This window comes from Brachycentrus maculatus, unplaced genomic scaffold, assembly GCF_059751285.1.
Source record: "Brachycentrus maculatus isolate JH-2025_06_01 unplaced genomic scaffold, ASM5975128v1 h1tg000448l, whole genome shotgun sequence".
Taxonomy (NCBI): Eukaryota; Metazoa; Arthropoda; class Insecta; order Trichoptera; family Brachycentridae; genus Brachycentrus; species Brachycentrus maculatus.
The window spans coordinates 28,223-48,609 of record NW_028281195.1 but is presented as its reverse complement, the minus strand read 5'-3'; the positions used below and the strand labels follow the sequence as shown (position 1 = coordinate 48,609).

At 29.4% G+C, this 20,387-nt stretch overlaps 1 protein-coding gene across 1 annotated transcript in view; it reads right to left on the bottom strand.

Annotated features, from left to right (window-relative positions):
- The window catches only part of mtt (mangetout), a 206,999-nt gene extending 186,848 nt beyond the window's left edge, over nucleotides 1-20,151 (bottom strand). Inside the window, exons 1-2 of the mRNA XM_088271556.1 lie at nucleotides 20,014-20,151; nucleotides 1,569-1,739 (exon numbers count right to left, since the gene is read on the bottom strand). Coding sequence (XP_088127682.1) covers nucleotides 1,569-1,643 — 75 coding nt within the window. The 5' untranslated portion in view covers nucleotides 1,644-1,739; nucleotides 20,014-20,151. The remainder of the gene's footprint in view (nucleotides 1-1,568; nucleotides 1,740-20,013) is intronic.
- Between the last annotated feature and the right edge of the window lie 236 nt (nucleotides 20,152-20,387).

Below are 20,387 nucleotides of genomic sequence, written 5' to 3'. Positions count from 1 at the left end.
AGGAAAGATCAATTTAAAACTCAATTACACCATAATTACTTCTGATGGTACATGATAAATCAAAGAAAATTTTCAGTACCAAATATTTGTCTTTATATCAATTTTCATATTTGAAATCAACATGATGTAAAACGTAAGCCCAATTTGTAAATATAACATAAAATTAAAGGGAAAAATACATGAAATTTGACGACTTCTTATAAAAAAGGATATTTTATTACCATATGTTTACTTTAGTTTGTATAATAGTACAATGGTATATTCCGTACCTAATATCAATGACAACTAAATATATATATCATATGTACATTTATACGTTATCATTATAAAAACCTTATGAAATATAAGATTAAAAAACCGGGTATATTTTTCGAGTCAATTTATATGTAATCTTTTACATTTCTGAATTTTGTGATTATGGTACACAGATTTGATATTTATTTTTATATGGGGAATTTTGAAAAAGGATTATTCCTAATGATTAAGTTATTTAAAAAAAAAACAATAAAAGTATCGTATGATCCTATCATGAATGTGATTTAAAGCTCATATTTTAAATACCATCTACAAAAAAACATAAAAGATTTAAAGAGTGTAATTTTTTATTCACAATTTTTTATTGATGCATAAATAATTATGTTCATGTTATTTCGATTTTCGGTTTTTCTTATTTAGTAACCATTGATGAAAAAAAAATTAATTGACGTTTTATTAAAGGGTTTAATTTATTTTCACATAATTTAATAAAAATCAGGATTAAAGGGTGTCTTTTAGTTGAGAAAGGAATCAAAGTTTCATATCTAAAAAACTAAAATAAAATAAACCCTTATCAGCACCACAATGGTGCATAGGGCACTGCATCGAATTGACACAGTGTTATCATGATCATTACTTACACGATGGCAAGATGATCACTCTTGCGCTTCAGGAACCAGTCCACAGTAATATGAAATAAATATTACAGTGTAAAACCACTAATATTTATTTTCACCCCCCATGGGAATCGAACCCGGGACCTCCAGCACGGTAGCTAAACACGCTGTCCATTACACCACGGAGGCGGACAGTGTCTAATAGTTAACATTATATTCGAGGATGCATAAGTAAAACTTACATATATTGTCAGAGACGCTTCAGAGAATTCGCTCACTCCTTTCAAGAACGTCATAAATTAAAAATCGTCAATTTGCATTATGCATGTTTTCGGAATACCCAGAAAATGTACTATATCCCAGCAAAAGTGGGATATTTTTAACTTAATATTTACCAGCTACAGGGCAGGAAGTGTTGTTTTAGCATTTTGAAGAAAAGGTATTGTTTAATTATTTTTTTAAATATACTTAATATTTTTCAAATGTAGAAAAAACCTTAAGGTTTTACCTTAACAGATCTGTTGCACAGTAAGAAGTTCAATAAGTGGCTTGATATTTATTTTGAATACATTGTATTATATTTTAAAACTTTAAAAACGTTTTCCTGAAAAATCAATTTTTTTGATTTATGACGTTCTTGAAAGGAGTGAGCGAATTGTTAATACCATTTGAAGACAGTTAAATAAACATGCGCACCTTTATTCCATAGTTGGATTCCTCGTAAATAATGCTGACGTAGCTCCACCCGAGTTCTTGCACAATGTCTACCATTGCCTTGACCTGATAGTGATCTGATGGGATGGTTCTGGTGAAGTACTCGAAACGTTGTTTGTTGGACAGCTCCGGACTGGTTGAGAAGAAGGAAACCTAAAACAAATGGAAAAAATGTTATTTGCTTCAACTGATAATTTTATCATTTTTTCTTTACCTTTAGAATTATATTAAACGGTATTTTTTTGACATCTTATCAAAGATGAAGAAGAATATAGAAGTCTGGGCATTTACGGGGCTAACGACCGTCATAGGTTGGTTTAAGTGATCTTTTTACACACGTGTAACACTCACCAATTCTACCCATTATTGACCACCACACTACTCAAATTCTTGTAAGTTATATATATATATATATATATATATATATATATATATATATATATATATATATATATATATATATATATATATATATATATATATATATATATATATATATATATATATATATATATATATATATATATATATATATATATATATATATATATATATATATATATATATATATATATATATATATATATATATATATATATATATGAACCAATTTAGAAACCTTGTATTTTGAAAAACTAATAATAATCTCCGCCTCCGTAGTGTAATGGTCAGCACGCTCGGCTATCGTTCTGGAGGTCCCGAGTTCGATTCCCAGGGGGGTCAAATAAATATGTGTGATTTTTTCACAATAATATTTATTCCATACTACCCTGGACTGGTAGCTGAAGCGGAGGGCTGATCACCTTTCCTTCACGTGTTAACGATCAAAATAACACTGCGTTTGTATGATGCCGTGCCCTATGCATCATTGGGGTGCGGGTAAGGGTTTGAATGAAAATGAAATGCCCAGACTTCCATATTCTTCTTCATCTTTGATGAGATGTCAAAAGATAATATGAAAATAGCTCCTATAATTGGAGAAAATCCAGATTTTGTGAACAAGTATTTGGACACACTCGAAATGTTGTATATTATAGGAGTCTAATATCCCATTTTACGAATCCTTGAACCTTTAAAATAAATATGTATTACACAGGTAAATTTCAATTTTATTGGTTTCTCTACCTCTCATCTTCAACTTCTTACCTGATCAGTGATCCCACTCCCTTTGACTTCCTTATTTCGATAAATTTATACAAGTTCAAATAATCAATGTTTTAATAATTTAATAATCGATACTGTCATTATTCCATTTGATTTTTTTACCGTTTTTGCTTATATACAAACACCATCTACCTGCTTATTTTACCTGCTACATATATAATCCACAAACCTTGATCTGTTTCATAAACAAGTTTTTGTTGGTTGAAAGTTGTTGATTCTTAGCTCATAATTGAGCATTTTTTGCAAAAAAATATTAACAAAAAAAATCATTATTTATTTTAGCAGTCACATTGTGGTAAAACCTATCCATTTTTAATTAATGTTTTACATAGTAAATACCACAAATAGTGGTATTTACAAAGTAAAACATTAATTCAAAAAAATAAATTTGCCCATAATTTTTCTTATATATATTTTTTTATTTTATTTTATTTTTTACAAAAATATATTTTAAATACAAAATAGGTAAATATACAGAACATCTTATATATAACGTTTCTACCTCTCTAATAAAGTAGATACTTGTGTTTAGAGAGGGAAAATAAAAATATATAAATAAAAAAAAAACGACAACATACTTTAGTAACTTCGTTAAAGAAAAGAAATGTTTTTTTATTCTTAACAAATAACCTGGTAATATTTTTTTTTCAAACAATAAAATTGAAAACTGCTTCCAACTCGGTTTATTATCATTCCTTGAATGAAAATGTGTAAGTTATTTCAAAATCTCAAATCTCCCAAATAAGTTCATTGATTACATTGAAATTTTTACACAACATTGCATTCAAAAACTCGTGTTTTTATTTACCTGTGACAAGTTTTATTTTTTGAACAGCCATTTTTTACTGCAATGGCAGCGCTATCTGTTGATCGTGACAGTAATACACGTTTCATAAAAAAAAAATGTGGTTGTCATCATGCTTTTAAACAACTTCTAAAATATTACATACCAGCAAACATTGTGCAAATAAACTTATTTGAAATATGTGCATAATTTTTTCTTTCTTTTCCATGTAAAACCGTACTCAGCCATAGCAACGCATTGCTGGGTACAGCTAGTAAAAAATAACACGATTTGATCAAATAAAGCGATGAGATAAGATATTCAAATACAGAAAGTTATTATTTTTTTTTCAAATTGATTGATGACATTAATTGAATTTTCCTAGAGCTCTTTTAATTTGAGTATAATACATTTGTATCTCATTGTGAAAGAATCATCCATATTTATGGATTAGAAACGTAAGATAAAAAAGCACAGCAATAAACATAGAAAGTGTTCATTACTCGGAAAGTTAGAAGAATAGCGAAAATGTGAATACATTTACATAGTAAATGTGGTCCGTAACCTTCCTGAAAAATTAGACCACTTTAACTTAAAAAGTGTAACAAGGAACCACTTTTTTACTTTACATCGGTGTATATTTTGAAATTTTTACATAGTTTGCTGGATTTTATTATTTCAGCAAGGTCATAAAATGATTTTAGTACAAAAATAACATTTTTGACTTAACTCATTACATCACGCTGCTTCTCCTTAGAGGTTAGCAGAGAAAATATAATATCACTCCACTTTGTCTTTGTAAACATTCTTTACCTCTTCCACATTCGTGAATCTCTTCATATACCCGCCGATTATTCCGAATCCTGACCTGATCATTTTCAAGTATTTGTAATATTTTACCATGTCTAGGTTTCCTTGGTCTCCATTGATTTCATTTACCGACTCTATTGATCTAAAATGTGTGATGTATTTTAGGATAATACATTTTTTAAACTGATTTTGCCATAATCGGTCACACTTACTTGATTTTTTGTAGAATTGCCACAAACATGTGAAAGGGATCCAAGACCATTGCATATACACAAATCCCAAAAATGTTTGTAATATGATTAAAAATAATGTTGAATAATTTAAAAATTGTGAACCTTACACAAGTATATAAAGTGATCACTTAAGCCAGCCACATGCCAAGTTTTATTTTAGAGGTTCCGATTTCTATCTTCATTAAACGGTGTTTGAAAATGATGCGGAATGCATCGAAACACGTGTCATAGAAGATTTTAAGAAATAGTGGTATTTACTAAGTAAAACTAAAATTAATCTCCATCATCAAGTTGCGACCTAACAACATTGAAATGTCATCTGTAGTGTGAGAAATACAGTGTTTGAAAACAAAAAAATCAAGAATTACATTAATACAATTACTATTATTAAGTTAATTTAATGGCTTCATTGACAATCGCAACGTGCGGTTGTGACATAAGAATAATTGTACCAAACGAAGGCAGAATTTGGAACTTAATGCCTCAAATAGTCTACGTGGCATCATGTTTTTGCTTAACAGCAAAGGAAGTCAATTCAAAGGACGTCACATATGGCGTAGACAGCAGACACCTTTGTTATTTCACATCTTTTCACCTAGCAACTAATGGTTGGTTTGTTTATTTAGGGGGCCGTATTCTAGAACATACTAACACGAATATGAACCTTCGAGTGCCTTGTGCGCTTTATTGTACCTAGGTACTAAAAGTTTAACAACAATACCAAAACAAAGATGAAAGCTTTATTTTTCTACTCACGTTAAAATGAAGTAAAGAAAACCATTAATCTTTTTTATTGTGTTTTTAGTTTATTTTTTCTATTTTTATACAACCTCATACATAATTTTTTTTTTCGTTGATACAACGTAGTGTTATCTTGATCGTTAACATATGAAGGAAAGGTGATCAGCCCTTCGCTCAGGTACCAGTCCAGGGTAATATTGCATAAATATTAGAGTAAAATAATATATTTGACAACTCCCCTGGGAGTCAAACCCGGAACCTGTAGTACGGTAGTCGAACATGCTGACACACTTATTGATTTGTCAAAATGAATAGGTAGATTCAGAGTATGCAGGTAGTCATTAGCTTTACCGCAATAGTCCTCATGTCTCTTGTTAATAAAATAATCACACATGCACTGACGCGGCTATACACACGCCAATTTTTTTTGCCGCAAGTAGTAATAATAAAACATTGTGACTATTTAAAGCTGCTTTCTCAAAAACTGTTTTTCTCAAATATAATTTTTACTAATCAATAGCGATTCCACTTCTTATGAATATTTTATACAGAGGTAAAATAAAAGTATACTAAAAACACCTTTTGTGATGTAATGGAAACACGAGCCGGAGGAACAAATTAAAATACGCACGCACTTTTTTACCGAGCTTATTTTCCGTTTGAAATTGGAAATTTATTGCACGGAGGGGAGAATTACAATTAAATTAATGATGGAAATTACCTTTATTACGCAGAAGTCAAATAACGCCATTTAAGGGATGATTATAGACCTCCAGAATAAGCAAAAAGATTCTCAAAAGGGTATCCGCCCAAGTATTTACTCGGGCAAGGAGTCAAACAAAACCGTCATCGAATGAGATTTAAATATTTATTTATTTTAAATTATTTTAAATTATTTTATTCAAACGATACCGTCATCGATTAAGATTCATATAACAATGATTAAAGAAAACACTTCGTTTTTTACCACTTGATTTTTATTATAGACTACATGTTTCAGAAGTTAAACTTCCATCATTCAGGTCTGCATAATAACTAAAATATAAAATAATAATGTTTTATGTATAATGTTTTCCTTTGTTTTCAAACTCCGTCCCTTGACTAACCCCTTCCCCTTACTTTCCCCTCTCCTTATTTTTAGAACAATTTTATATTTTAGTTATTATACAGACCTGAATGATGGAAATTTAACTTCTCAAACATGTAGTCTATAATAAAACTCAAGTGGTAAAAAACGAAGTGTTTTCTTTAATAATTTTAACATGTCTTACCACAAAGTTAATGCCGAAACAATAAATGAAAGATTCATATATATTCGTGATAAATTCATTACTTTACTTATTATGGTCAGTAAAACATTAATATTTTTAGTTACATATTACAGGTATTAATATTACAATTATTTTTTAAAATAAACAGATCTGTTATTTATATAATTTATATTTGAAGCACCAATGATGTAATTTTAAAAAGTAATTAACTAACCATAACTAACCATCACGCCGCTTCCCCGCAGGGGTAGGCAGAGAGAATAGAACGCCACACCACTCTGTCCTTGTAAACATTCTTCGTCTCTTCCACGTTCATGTATCTCCTCATACATATCCGCCGATTATTTCGACTCCTTACCTGACCACTTTCAAGTATTTGGCACACTTGATCGTGCCACGTTTTTCTCGTAATTTTACATTTTGTAATTAAATGTAGCTTTCTTTTTCATTATTTTTTTATATAATTTATATTTGAAGCACTAATATGATTATCCATTTTATAATTAAAATCTAACTTTGTTTTGAAATCAGTATAAATATTTTATTATAACTTAATTATAATGTCTAACGGTTTCGAAGCTAACCGCTTCTTTATCAAGACTGATTAATACATTTCAATTATAAAATGTAACTTTATTTTAAAATCACTTTAAATATTTTATAACAACTTAATTATAATGTGCGGTAGACATGATTATTAAGTTTTCAAAAATATTCATAATCATTTTAAAACAACGATACATTTAAATAAAAGATTTGTTTAAAATATCAGAGGACTTAAAAATTTTAAGACTTTTTTTTTTAAATATTTTAAATTTATGTATGTAACGATGTTTTCCGTAGCACCCACTACAATTTCATCTGTTAAAAATATGTTTTTATAGCATTGAGCCTAGAGAGTCCCATTTTAACTATCATCCCATTATTTTTGGTATATTCCTTTAATGGAAATAATTATTTTGGGAATTGGTCTTTCAATTGGTAAAAGTAAATATTTTTCTGCGTATCTTCTTCTCCTGGGTAGAGAAGTATTTAAATTAAAATATTATTAAATGAAAATCCCAACAGTATTTAGATACCTATATTTTTGAAGGGTTAAATACGTCCATTTAGTTAAAATAATTTTCTTTCAGACATCATTGGGTTTTTGATAAAAAAAATCTTGAATATTATCTATAAATTATATATTCTATTGGAACGGTTTATTATTTTTTCAAGTGATCACGTAACCGAGTATTAAGTGATCACTTAACCAAGCCTATTACGGTCGTAAGTGCTGTAAATGCCCAGACTTACACATAAGTCTTCAACTATCTTAAGATGTCAAAAAAGTGGAGATAATTCAGATTTGTGAACAGTATTTCGACAGACTCGAAATGTGAATAAAATAATTGGTCAAGTTATGTATAAGCTAATCACTCTAATATTTATTCATTATTGCCCTGGACTGGTACCTGAAGCGGAGGGCTGATCACCTTTCCTGTGTAAACGATCAAGATAACACTGCGTTTATATGCACCATTGGGGTGCGGATAAGGGTTTTATTATTATTATTTTGTATAAGCTGAATTAAAAACTGAAAAATATGTTTTCGGACGGGTCTCAAGTATATTAATATAATCCAGGATTCGGACCTCACAAACAAATTCAAACAGTTTCTGCTTAGTAAAAACTATTTTCATTCCAACATAGATGGCTGTTGTGAACTCACACATAGTGTGACACGAGTTTTATCAATGTATCTAAGATGTTTCAAAAATATAAGTAGTGTGATTGTCAATCATGGGTATAATCGGTAAATGTTACACTTGTGTAAATTGAGAAGCCTTTGTACGTTGTAAGTCCTGTTTATGACCAGACATCCATATTTTTTTCATCTATGTTGAGATGTCAAAAAATGTTAAAAAATAACCGCTAAGTGACGATAATCCAGACTTGTAAACAAGTATTTGGGCACACTCAAAATGTTGTAAATAAAAAAGCGGTTAGTGTTTAAGATAAATATAGTTCTGTTAACATTAAAATCATGACTTAATACTACGTTGTTATTTAAAAAAAAAATACTTTGTATTTTCTTCATTCTTCTTTAAAACATTAATTTAGTTTGACGGTGATTAAAAACCTGTGTAAAAGTGCCTTGAAAGCTGTCCTTGTAACAATCTTATTAAAAATGCCGACTGTTCTTAAGGTGTGTGTCATTAAACATGCTACGTAAAAAATATTTAATAACTTAGGCACATACTTAAAAATATATCAGTTGTATGAAAATGATACGTATTCTGAGAAATTTATAAAATTATAAAATCTGAATCGTTTTCCAAATTTCATTATTCTCAATTTTTAACATTTTATTTTTGATTATTTTTGATAAAGTATTTTGTTAATGAGTCTTTACTAGTAACAACACAAAAAGGGTTATTGATATAATATCAAAATGAAAAATAAAATTTATCGTATTTATCAGGAGTGCGAAATTTATCTTAATAAATATACTTATGTGATCACACAAGTACATGAAGATTCGAGTTTTGTGATGGATATCTATTGGAGTGTAATTAAAATTAAAAAAATAAGACACTTGTATAAAACCACTTTTGAGATAATTGATGTAAACATGAATAGTGCCGAGAGCTTCAATGTCTTATTGCTAGGTGAAAACGAAAACACCTACAGTTCTCGAAACAAGTCACGTACATTTATTTTACCCAAAAGTGGTATTATTTGTATATAATAAGTGATTTATTTTAATATTCAATTCATCATATTTTTCCACAAAATCATATAAGTATGTAATATTATAAACGATGTAAGAAAAATGAATAATAATAAATCAAAATTTATTAAAACATATGCTTAATTAATACAGCAGTAAATTATGATTCATGTGTTTTTGTCTTCTTTCTCATTTACACTTTACGTTTAAGCACTATCTACCCTCTGATTGCAAACAGCTATATAAGGTATCAAACTTTTTGACCAGTATCGCTATTCTGTTTTCGGTTGGCTGGAAGTTTTACATAAGAAGATTAATCCCGCCAGTGTTAATATTATTTTATGTACATGAAGTTAAAATAATTAAATAAATAAATAAATAAAAACAAGTATCATCTTTGTTGGAAATAAAACTCCCTTCTTAATATTTTCGTCTGGTTTTACCAACATTTATTGTGACCTCGTTGTTAATATGAAGTATACGTGTTATAGAGGCAGTAAATAAAATTTAAAAAAAGTGAAAATTGCGTGTCAAAGAAAGAGCATAAGTGTAACGTGTAGCACAATATCACTTTACCGCGAACGTATTGAAAGCTCTACGAGTACAACAAAGCTGTTAAGGTGAAAGCCATTATTATTATTATTATTTTTCATTGAAAAACGTCATTATTCAAAGTATTTATTTCAAAATTATATGAGCTTAAAACTAGACTTTTAAAATTATACTTAAAAAAAACGATCCTTAAACTTACACAGAAAAAATATAAATATTAATTATTTAATTTTTTACAAAAATGTTAATAATATTAGTATATAACCACTCACCGAGATTTTTATGTCTTCATGAAAATTTCGGTGAGTGGTTATATAGTAAAATTATTAACATTTTAGTAAAAAAATAAATAAGTAAGTAAAAATGACAAACCACAAAGTAAATGCTTTAAATATTAATAATATTGAAAATAATATAAATATAACATGATATATGGAATTGAAAATCTTAATGAATAAAAGTGTAAACTTTTATATTATTTTTGACTTTTCAACATACATGATTAAGAGTATTAAAGTCTGCGCATTTACAGGGCTTACGACCGTCATCGGCTGGTTTTAAGTGATCACTTTACACACGTGTAACATCCACTAATTCTATCCATGATTGACAACTACACTACTCAAATTCTTGAAACTTCTAGTTATATATTGATCAATCGCAGTATTCGAAATTTTGTAAAAGGGTATATGTTGATTTATTAAAAAATAATTATTTAATGCAATACTAAGTACCCTAACCATCACCGATGTACTCGTTCTCCTATATATTCAACTTAAGTTCCTTCATTACTCTTTACACCTGCATCTCATAATATATTCCACTTCTTCACCCCAAAATCTAGTGTCGTAGGACTGATAATCTTGCTTTAATATATATTTTTTTGGAATTACCTAACGTCCTAAGTGACTCTGAAATCTATCTACGGCTTACGCAACATCGCTTATCATGTCCCCACTTGGCTAAATTTTTATAAATTTTATGGCCTATACCTACTCGTGAGTGAATTAACTCTTTATTTTTAAAGTTACTACAATTTCATATAATTCATGAGTGAAAATTATAGGCAAAAACATGAAAAGAAGGCCTTCATATGAAAAGAAAAATGTTTATATACGGGAAGCCCACCTTTCGATTTTTTATGATAAACGTTCCGCGATTAGGTTTCCGTGATATATAAATTTAAAAATGTACGATTTTAACGTAAACTTTTCCGCAACAAAGTATACTTGATCTTTACATGAATTAATAAATAATGCGGTAATTTACACACATTTCACTTTAAAACATGCGATTTTAAATTACTTTAAAACAACTTTAAAATATTGTATGGTAACGATCACGAAACTAATGGCGTGACATGTTTTTATTTACATCCAAAGTAGTATAATTATATGTACCCTTTAATGAAATATTATTAAACGATAGAAAATTGATACGTTCTAACAATGTTACTGTAACAGTCTAAAAACTGTTACGTAAACCCATACTCGTAAATTCTGCGCTTTGCGCATGTCTCAAGAAAAACAGATTCCTACTTATCCCTTTTTCAAAAAACTGAAGCGGCCGTTGTCTTCCCCCCCCCCCACACACTCTTCCTTCGTCTTTGGCGCGTGACGACGGCGTGGTGGTAAAAGCACGCTAAAAACTAGGTGCACCTTCGAGTTAAGCTTAGACTATGATGTTCTCTGCTTAAACCTAACAATGATGTTTATGTGAGTGCGGTAGGGAGTGAGGATTCAGTTGTCAATTCGACATACAGAAAAAGTGACTTAACCTAAAAGTATAACCACATGTCGCGTCAAGTGAAGATCAGTGTGTGAACGTGTCACCACTTCCCCACGTCCCACCGTCGGGATCAAGCGATCCTGGAGCCAATCTTCACTTCAGGTCTCCACTGAGGCTTCTCCGTCACCACATTCCAGCCACGTCCCACCGCCGGGATCAGGCGATCCTGGAGCCAATCTTCACTTCACCACTCAGATTTCTCCGTCACCACACACCAGCCACGGACCAGTCAGTACCATCCTTGTCCATTCCGTTCTTTAAATCATCAGGTTATCATGACAATCAGATTTAGGGTTAGTTTTTAGATTTAAGTTTTGCATTTCTTTGTACTTTTTATATTTAGATAAATTTAGGGTTAGTTTATCAAAATAAGTTTTATTTATTTATAATAAATGGCTGTAAAAATGTAAACTTGTTTTCATTTGGGAGTGGAGAGGAGCCACCGGTGCATAAGAACCCCGACACCCACTTGGGATCTAGGAGTCCTGTCTCGGATACCGAGGATAATAAGGGAAGTACTACATTACAGAGTTACATTATTATTCATAGTAACATTGTTATTAATATTATTTTTTGACATCTCATTAAAGATGAAGAAGAATATGGAAGTCGGGCATTTACGGGGCTGACAACCGTCATAGGCTGGTTTAAGTGATCACTTTATACACGTGTAACATTCACCAATTCTACCCACTATTGACAACCACACTACTTAAATTCTTGTAAGTTCAATAATGTATATAAACCAATTTTGAAACATTGTTCTTGAATCACTAGAACTTCACCAGAGACATCTATTGGTGAGATGAAAAGAAGTTTTTATTGAACAGAAACTCTTTTATTATGTCAGCCCCGTAAATTTCAAGACTTCCATATTCTTCTTCATCTTTAATGAGATGTCAAAAAATAGTATGAAAAATAACTCGCATTGGAGATAATCCAGATTTGTGAACAAGTATTTGGATACACTTAAAATGTTGTCAATTGTTATTCATAGTTATATTTCAATCTTTTATTTATATGTATTTAATAATAATAAGTTAGATCACAAGTCCCTTCTTCTATCTGGTTCCATTCCAACTTATGATCTTTGTAGGCTGTTCAGAGACAGCTTTCTTCGTCCCCAAGTTGTAGTTAATTATATCAGATACAACATCATCTAGGTCATGCGATCGAATCATGTTATCTCTCTGTAGCATCCATGAATTTTTTGGTCTTCCTCTAGATGTCTTCTGACGAAGATCCATGGCGATCGCCTGGTTTACAATTTGAACAGGTTTTTTACGTCCTTTGTGCTCATACCCTCTCAGAGAACCCTCTCGCCTACCTTACTGTTGATACCTATTACATCCAGGCTTTCACGAATGCGTGAACTCTTTATTTTGACTCTAAGGGTAACTCCAGCTGACCATCTAAGCATTTGCATTTAAGCAGTTTATAGTTGCCTAGAGAAGGTGTTATATATCATCCAGCATTAGGAGTTCAGTAAAATGATAATTTATGAATGAAAAAATTGCGTATATTATGCATTATTTCCCCATTTGTATCATTTCAATTTTTTTTGTCTCAATCCTGTAGATTGATATAAAATAGATTTATATTATCCACTGACACTTCGTGATGGAATTGCATTTTTAATATATTATTAGAATGATTATGTCGGTAACGACGAAACCCGGTCGCTGGTCAAATAAAAATAAAGTGTAAAAACTAAAAATATTGGTTTTAATTTAATAATATATTATATAAAATAGTTTAATCGCGTCGAAATTATGATGAACTCAGTAGAATCTAAAAAGTTTATGTAATAAGTAAAATTGAGATTTATTCAGTTTTAACTTTTTAAAAATCGCTGCAGACTGATACCATTCTACAAAATGTATACTTGGGTCGTATAAAATAGTATGTATTTGTTAGTCGTATAACTGTAAATTTAATTGAAACCCATCTTTATTACAAATCTTAGCAGCATTTCAAAACGTTTCATTGTCTAAAGCTGTTCGTGAATGAAAACCTAACATCATTTTGGCAAGACAATAGTTCGTTATTCCACTGTCTTGACTTAAAATGCAAATACTGGATATAATAAGTAAACGCAACTCCAACGATATCCCATTAAACATGCAATACCAAAATCAAGTATCTACTAATGCCCAGGAAGTCGTTGACAATTTTTCTAAATACTTCAACTCCGTCTATACTGAAAGTGACTCAACTGAAGTATATGATATGCATATACCTTTACAACAAATATGTAATTCTTTTAAATCTTCTTTTACTATTTCAAGTACTGACGTGCTTGTAACATTAAAAACATTAGATGTTAACAAAGGTGCTGGTCACGACAAAATACCTCCATTATTTGTGGTTAAATGCGCTAAACAACTGGCTACTCCACTCTCAATATTATTCAATCGATCTTTAAAAGAACGCATTTATCCTGATAATTGGAAAAAGGCACTTATTATTCCTGTGCATAAAGGTGGAAGTAAGCATAAAGTCGAAAACTATAGACCCATCTCGATATTACCGGTCTTTGGTAAAATATTTGAACTACTTATTTATAAGCACTTGTTACACGATGTTGTTTTTCACATCCCGGATGAACAACATGGCTTCATGCGAAATCGTTCAGTACTCTCAAATTTAACACTTTTCACAACTGACGTAACTGAGTATATGGCCATGGGATCCCAATCAGACGTGATTTACACTGACTATTCCAAGGCATTCGATCGAGTCAATAACTCGATACTTGTAAATAAATTAGCATCAATTGGAATTCATAGTGATCTCCTTGAGTGGCTCATGTCCTATGTCCATAAGAGAAGTCAGGCAGTAGTTGTTGGTGGACATTCCTCTAATTTCTCCCTACTTCCATCGGGTGTTCCTCAAGGCAGTCACCTGGGGCCTCTTTTATTCAATATTTACGTTTATGACATTGGGAAATGTTTTCTCAATTCTAAATTTATTATGTACGCTGATGATATGAAGGTGTATTCGAACATAAGAAGTCCTCATGATTGTCTAAAAATGCAAGAAGACCTCTCGAGACTGTCTGAGTACTGTAAAATCAACATGTTATCTCTAAATTCTGATAAATGCATGAAAATATCATTTAATAGAAAGGTCAACACTATTGATTACACATATAATCTCAATAACAGTAACATCAAGTCTGTACAAACGGTTCGTGATCTAGGCATCCTTCTTGATAGTAAACTTAATTATACTACACACATAGAAAGCATCATTGATAAATCATATAAAACACTTGGATTCTTACTTCGAACCTGTAAGCCTTTTGTAAATATTAACTCTTTGAAACTACTTTATTTTTCCTACGTGCGTAGTATTCTTGAATTTTCATCTCCTATTTGGTCACCCTATTATCAAGTACACTCGGATAAAATTGAAAGAATCCAAAAACTTTTCGTAAAAAATTTAAATCGTAGATCTCACCTAAATTTTCAGGATTACCGTGAAGCATGCGCTTTTTATAACTTGCAAACTCTTTCTGATAGACGAACCGTGGCTGACTTGATGTTGCTCACCAAGATCCTTTCCAACAAAATTGATTCCCCTGACCTAGTAGCCCGTATTAATTTTAGAGTACCCCAAAGACGAACGCGTTCTACTCACCTTCTTCATGTACCAAAGTGCAATACAGTTTTTTCACAAAATACCACCCTTAATAGAATCATAGACTCATACAACAAGACATTTAATGACATCGATATTTTCGGGAAAAGTGTTGCTATAATAAAAAAAGAGGTTAGTAGAAAGTTCTCATGCTCTGTTTACTCTCCACCAATAACCTAGTTATGTTATGGGTGGGGGGTGAACGGTGCATGACTATTTTTTTTCTGTATATATAACTGAATGTGTATAAGTATGTATTTGTATATATATGTGTGTATGTATGCGTATGCATATATATGTATGTATATTTATAAATATATTTTTTAACTTCTTAACTGGAAAAAAAAAAATCCTGTAACCACCCTTTATTAATTCCTCTCCTTTCCTTCTCCTTTCCTGCTTAATCTATTTTTTTTTTGTTTTTCGTTATCTCTGAATGTTTTTTAATAGTTTTATAACATAATTGTGGAATTGTTTAATTGGCTTTTTTTTTAACGTAACTATTTTTTGTCAATGTAATGTAATGTTTATTAATGTTAATGTAACTATTGTTTTATATCATTTTTTTATATGTAAGCTGTACAATTCCCGAATAAATAAAATAAAATAAAATAAATAAATAATGGATAACGCATCTCCTAGCCGTTCCTTCACGGTGGAGTTACCATTGTTTAAGGCCTGGAAAATGGATCGTTCTCTCACGATTCCTTCATACAGAATTATTGCCAGGACTTTATACATGTATTTTTATTTACTAGATAAATAATGTTATACATATTTTATACACACACGAGTATCGTATGAAGGTGGTGCAAGGAGCGTGCACTCTGCACGGAAACTCTATTTCATTTTACGCTTCAGAGAATGGATATAAAACACAGTATGGTCGGTGCTTCCAAGAAATATTTTTGTAGAAATACATCACTGAAGTATTATATTGATACGGTTCCGCAGTAACAGGTACGAGAACACATTTTCCAAATATATTTATTTAAATAAAATTTATAAAAAAAAATTAAAATATTAATATGTGCAAATTTATCAATTATTCTGATGATAATCCTTCTGTTTTACAAGAAATGTAAGTTAATACATTATTTATTTATTTCTTATAACCCAATGGTGAATAAAGCACCGATCGTATTAAAACATATTATTCTGATCGTTAATTATATGAAGGGAAGGTGATTTTTCCTGCGCTTCAAGTTATTTTACGCATAACATCTGGTTGTGTTGTTCACAAATATAGGTTTTATTACTTACGTTTAAGTGATATTGAATGAACATATATGTGTATATATATATATATATATAAATATATATATATATATATATATATATATATATATATATATATTTATATATATATATATATATATATATATATATATATATATATATATATATATATATATATATATATATATATATATATATATATATATATATATATATATATATATATATATATATATATATATATATATATATATATATATATATATATATATATATATATATATATATATATATATATATATATATATATACATATATATATATTTATATATATATATATATTTATATATATATATATATATATATATATATATATATATATATATATATATATATATATATTTAACACATTCTGTTTATTACCCATCCCTAGGTCTCTTTTGTATAATGAATGTGAATTACAAAAACACCTTACAGACGGGACACAAGAAAGTTTGCTTATTTCACAACAAAAATTGTAATGTTTTTATAAGCCATAGTGGCGTTGTATTCATTTGTTTAGTCTCAGAATGTTATCTTTTACGTGCAAAACTAATTTCGTAGATTATTCCCAGGAAAACAAGTCACATTTACATAATAAAAGAGACTTTATAACTAGAGTCTGATAGTGCAACCGGAATATGTAATATTAGCTTCTCGGAATTATTAGTATTAACTGAGTAGTATTATACGATATCTACATACGAGTATATGCGTGTGAGAGCTGAAGACACGTAGGCGAGCAATAAACGAGTTTAAGCGAGAGAAGTGTTATGAAGCTTTGTATTATGCTATTCGTATTGTGCAATATACTATTTACTAATCTTAGAGGAGTGTGCTTTATTTCAGGAATTCGCAACGTAATATTTTTGTAGGCACGAACTTTTAATCTACAATGCATGAAAAATATTATAAATGGTTTAAATTAATTTTTATTTATATTACCCTTACCGAAATTTCAAAAACTTACGAACTTTAATTTAAAACCAATCATTTTTTATTTTGTTATTTATTAAAAAGCATTTTTCCTATCATAATCATTGACAAATGTCTTCGTCATGTGAAAACCAATTTTAAAGAAATATAATAATAATTTTAATTGTTTTAACAATAAAAAGATACTTATCATAAAGGTTTAACAATATACGGTAAACGGTTTTTCATTCTTTTATTGAAATCTCATTTTACAAATAAATTTAACATTGTTAAGTCAAAAAATATATATTTTGAAATAAAATGTTTCGTTGCTTCTAAGACAGGACTTTAAGAACTTTTTTATGAAATTAATTAATTAATTTTAATTATTTAAATATTTTGTATGTTTACTGAAATTATTATGAAATTTTCCCATGTATACTAAAACACCAACTATTAATCACTCAAAACATTATTTTTTATACAGTTAATTCAATTCGTATTATATATCATACATCACTCACTCATTTCAACGACGTCATAAATAAATAAAAAACACTTGATTTCTCTGGAGATCGTTTTTGGAGTTTAAAAATATAATAAAATGTATTGAAAATAAATATCAAGCCACCTTTGAAACTTTTTACAGTGCAACAGATTTTTTTAGGTGAAACCTGATTGTTTTTTCTCCATTTGAAAAATAATAAGTTTATTTAAAAAAAATATTAAAATATACCTTTTCTTCAAAATGCAAAAACATCACTTTCTGCCCTGTAGCGGGTAAATAGTAACTTAAAAATATGCCGCTTTTGGTGGGATGCATTTCGAAAACATGCACAACTGGTGTCTATATATTTTCAAACCCTTATCCACACCCGGTTGTGCATAGGGCCCTGCATCATTTGAACGCATGGTTATCTTGGTCATTAACATGAATGAAAGGTGATCAGCCCTCCGCTTCAGGTAGGTCAATAATTAATAGTATTGTATTTGCCAGGAAAGAAGTATTAATATATGTTGGAAAAGGCACGGTAGTAAGTGATTTAATTAAAGTCCAGGTGTAATTATTTTTAGTGTAAAACCTTTATAATGTAAATTGTTATTGTAGCTATTAATTGTTATGTTTATAATCTATTAATAAAATAACAAAACCAAATAATAATAAAAAAGTATAAATATGGAAGAATTTTGGCTCATCACAGGCTATGCCTAAAGAGCCATAATACTATCTTTGAAATAAATAAAATAAAAATAAATAAATATTATAACGTCTTTCAAAAAACCTTCGCAAAAGACTAATAATTAAAATGTTTTGCTGTGACTTTCTACATACGTACTCGTACAGATAGGCTGTTATATATTAACATTTGTAAAAAAAATACTTAAAAAATACGTTACGTAACGTGACGTAGTTTAATTTTTATTAAATGTAAAATAACAAAGAGACAATCAATAGTGAGTACTAGATTTAATTTATAAAATCTTTGCGCAGCGTCGCTTTTCAAATGGAAGCATAGTATATGGAAGGATGGAAATTATGCAACGAGAGCATTCTTAACATTTATTTAAATAGCACTGAGACAAAATTTTCTGCTTGGACGGCAACATTTTAACGCCACATAAATCTGATATAAATTTACATTTGTAAATTTATATCAGATTTATGTGGCGTTAAAATGAAAGCGAAGTATTTACAATTTTGAATTGAATGTATGACAAAATATACTTTTAAAAAATAGTTCCGTTTTCTTTTCAATTTCAAAATTTAAAAAAATATAATTTTTATTTTAATAACATGCTTAAATATATACTTTTGTATCAAGTCAGCCTAAGGGGCTTGTTTTATTTTTTTTTACGAAAAATAGTAACATAACTTTGGCAGAGTTTTGTTCGTATCTCAGACTTCTATACGAACTCAACAATACTAGAGTGGGACCCAATACTTTTTAAATTTCATAACTTAAATTATTATAATTTAATTTTATATGCATGGTAACATGTACCGTGCAAAGATACTTGATTGAGAAATTGGTTTCACGGTCTCGATTCCCATGAAATATAAAACGAATTGGAATAATATTTATTTTTAGTCTTTGGGCGTTTTTGTGACATGTACATATTTCACATGTAATTTTCATATCCTCACATATTTACCTGGAATCAAGCCTCTTAAAAATAAAACTTTGCGTGTTATTCCTTTAAAATTAAACATTGTAAAATAAATAGATATTTCGTTTGAGGGAATGTATTTTTTTTTTAAATTTACTAAGATATTTAAATATTTTTATTTTTAAAATATTTCCGAATCGGGTAATAAACATCTTTAAAATTTGATTTTTAAATGGAAATTCTGTTAACCTGAAGAAAATTAAGGCTGTGTGAGGTGACTTAAATTTCCAGGAGTACTTGTAAAAGAAAACTTTTATTATAACTAGTTTGATAACAGCTTAGATAGTTAGTTTGATGAGCTTCGTATTAACCGAAGCATGAAGTATTGCTACGACTTTAGAACCATACAACAAAAAGCTATACTCACTTGGGGTATTTTGAATAGCCGTAAAAGGTTTGCGACTTGGATACTGGTAACACTGGAAGCTGCTCCGACTACTCCTGATATGACTTTCTTCACTTGGGTCTTATTGCAGTGGTACTCGGCTCCGTCTATGTTGCTTATCGAACCTAAAACAAGAGAAAATCAAGTTATTTACTTAAATTTTTACATATATACATTTTTTAAAACTTTTTTAAATTTTCAATTCAATTTATACATTTACAATTAGCAAATATATTACAAACCAAAATTTAAGGCGTTTACATAAAAAAATCGAAAGTAAGCAATTATACTCTTACAATGATAAAAGAAAACACTTGTTTTATACTACTTGAGTTTTATTAAAGATTACATGTTTC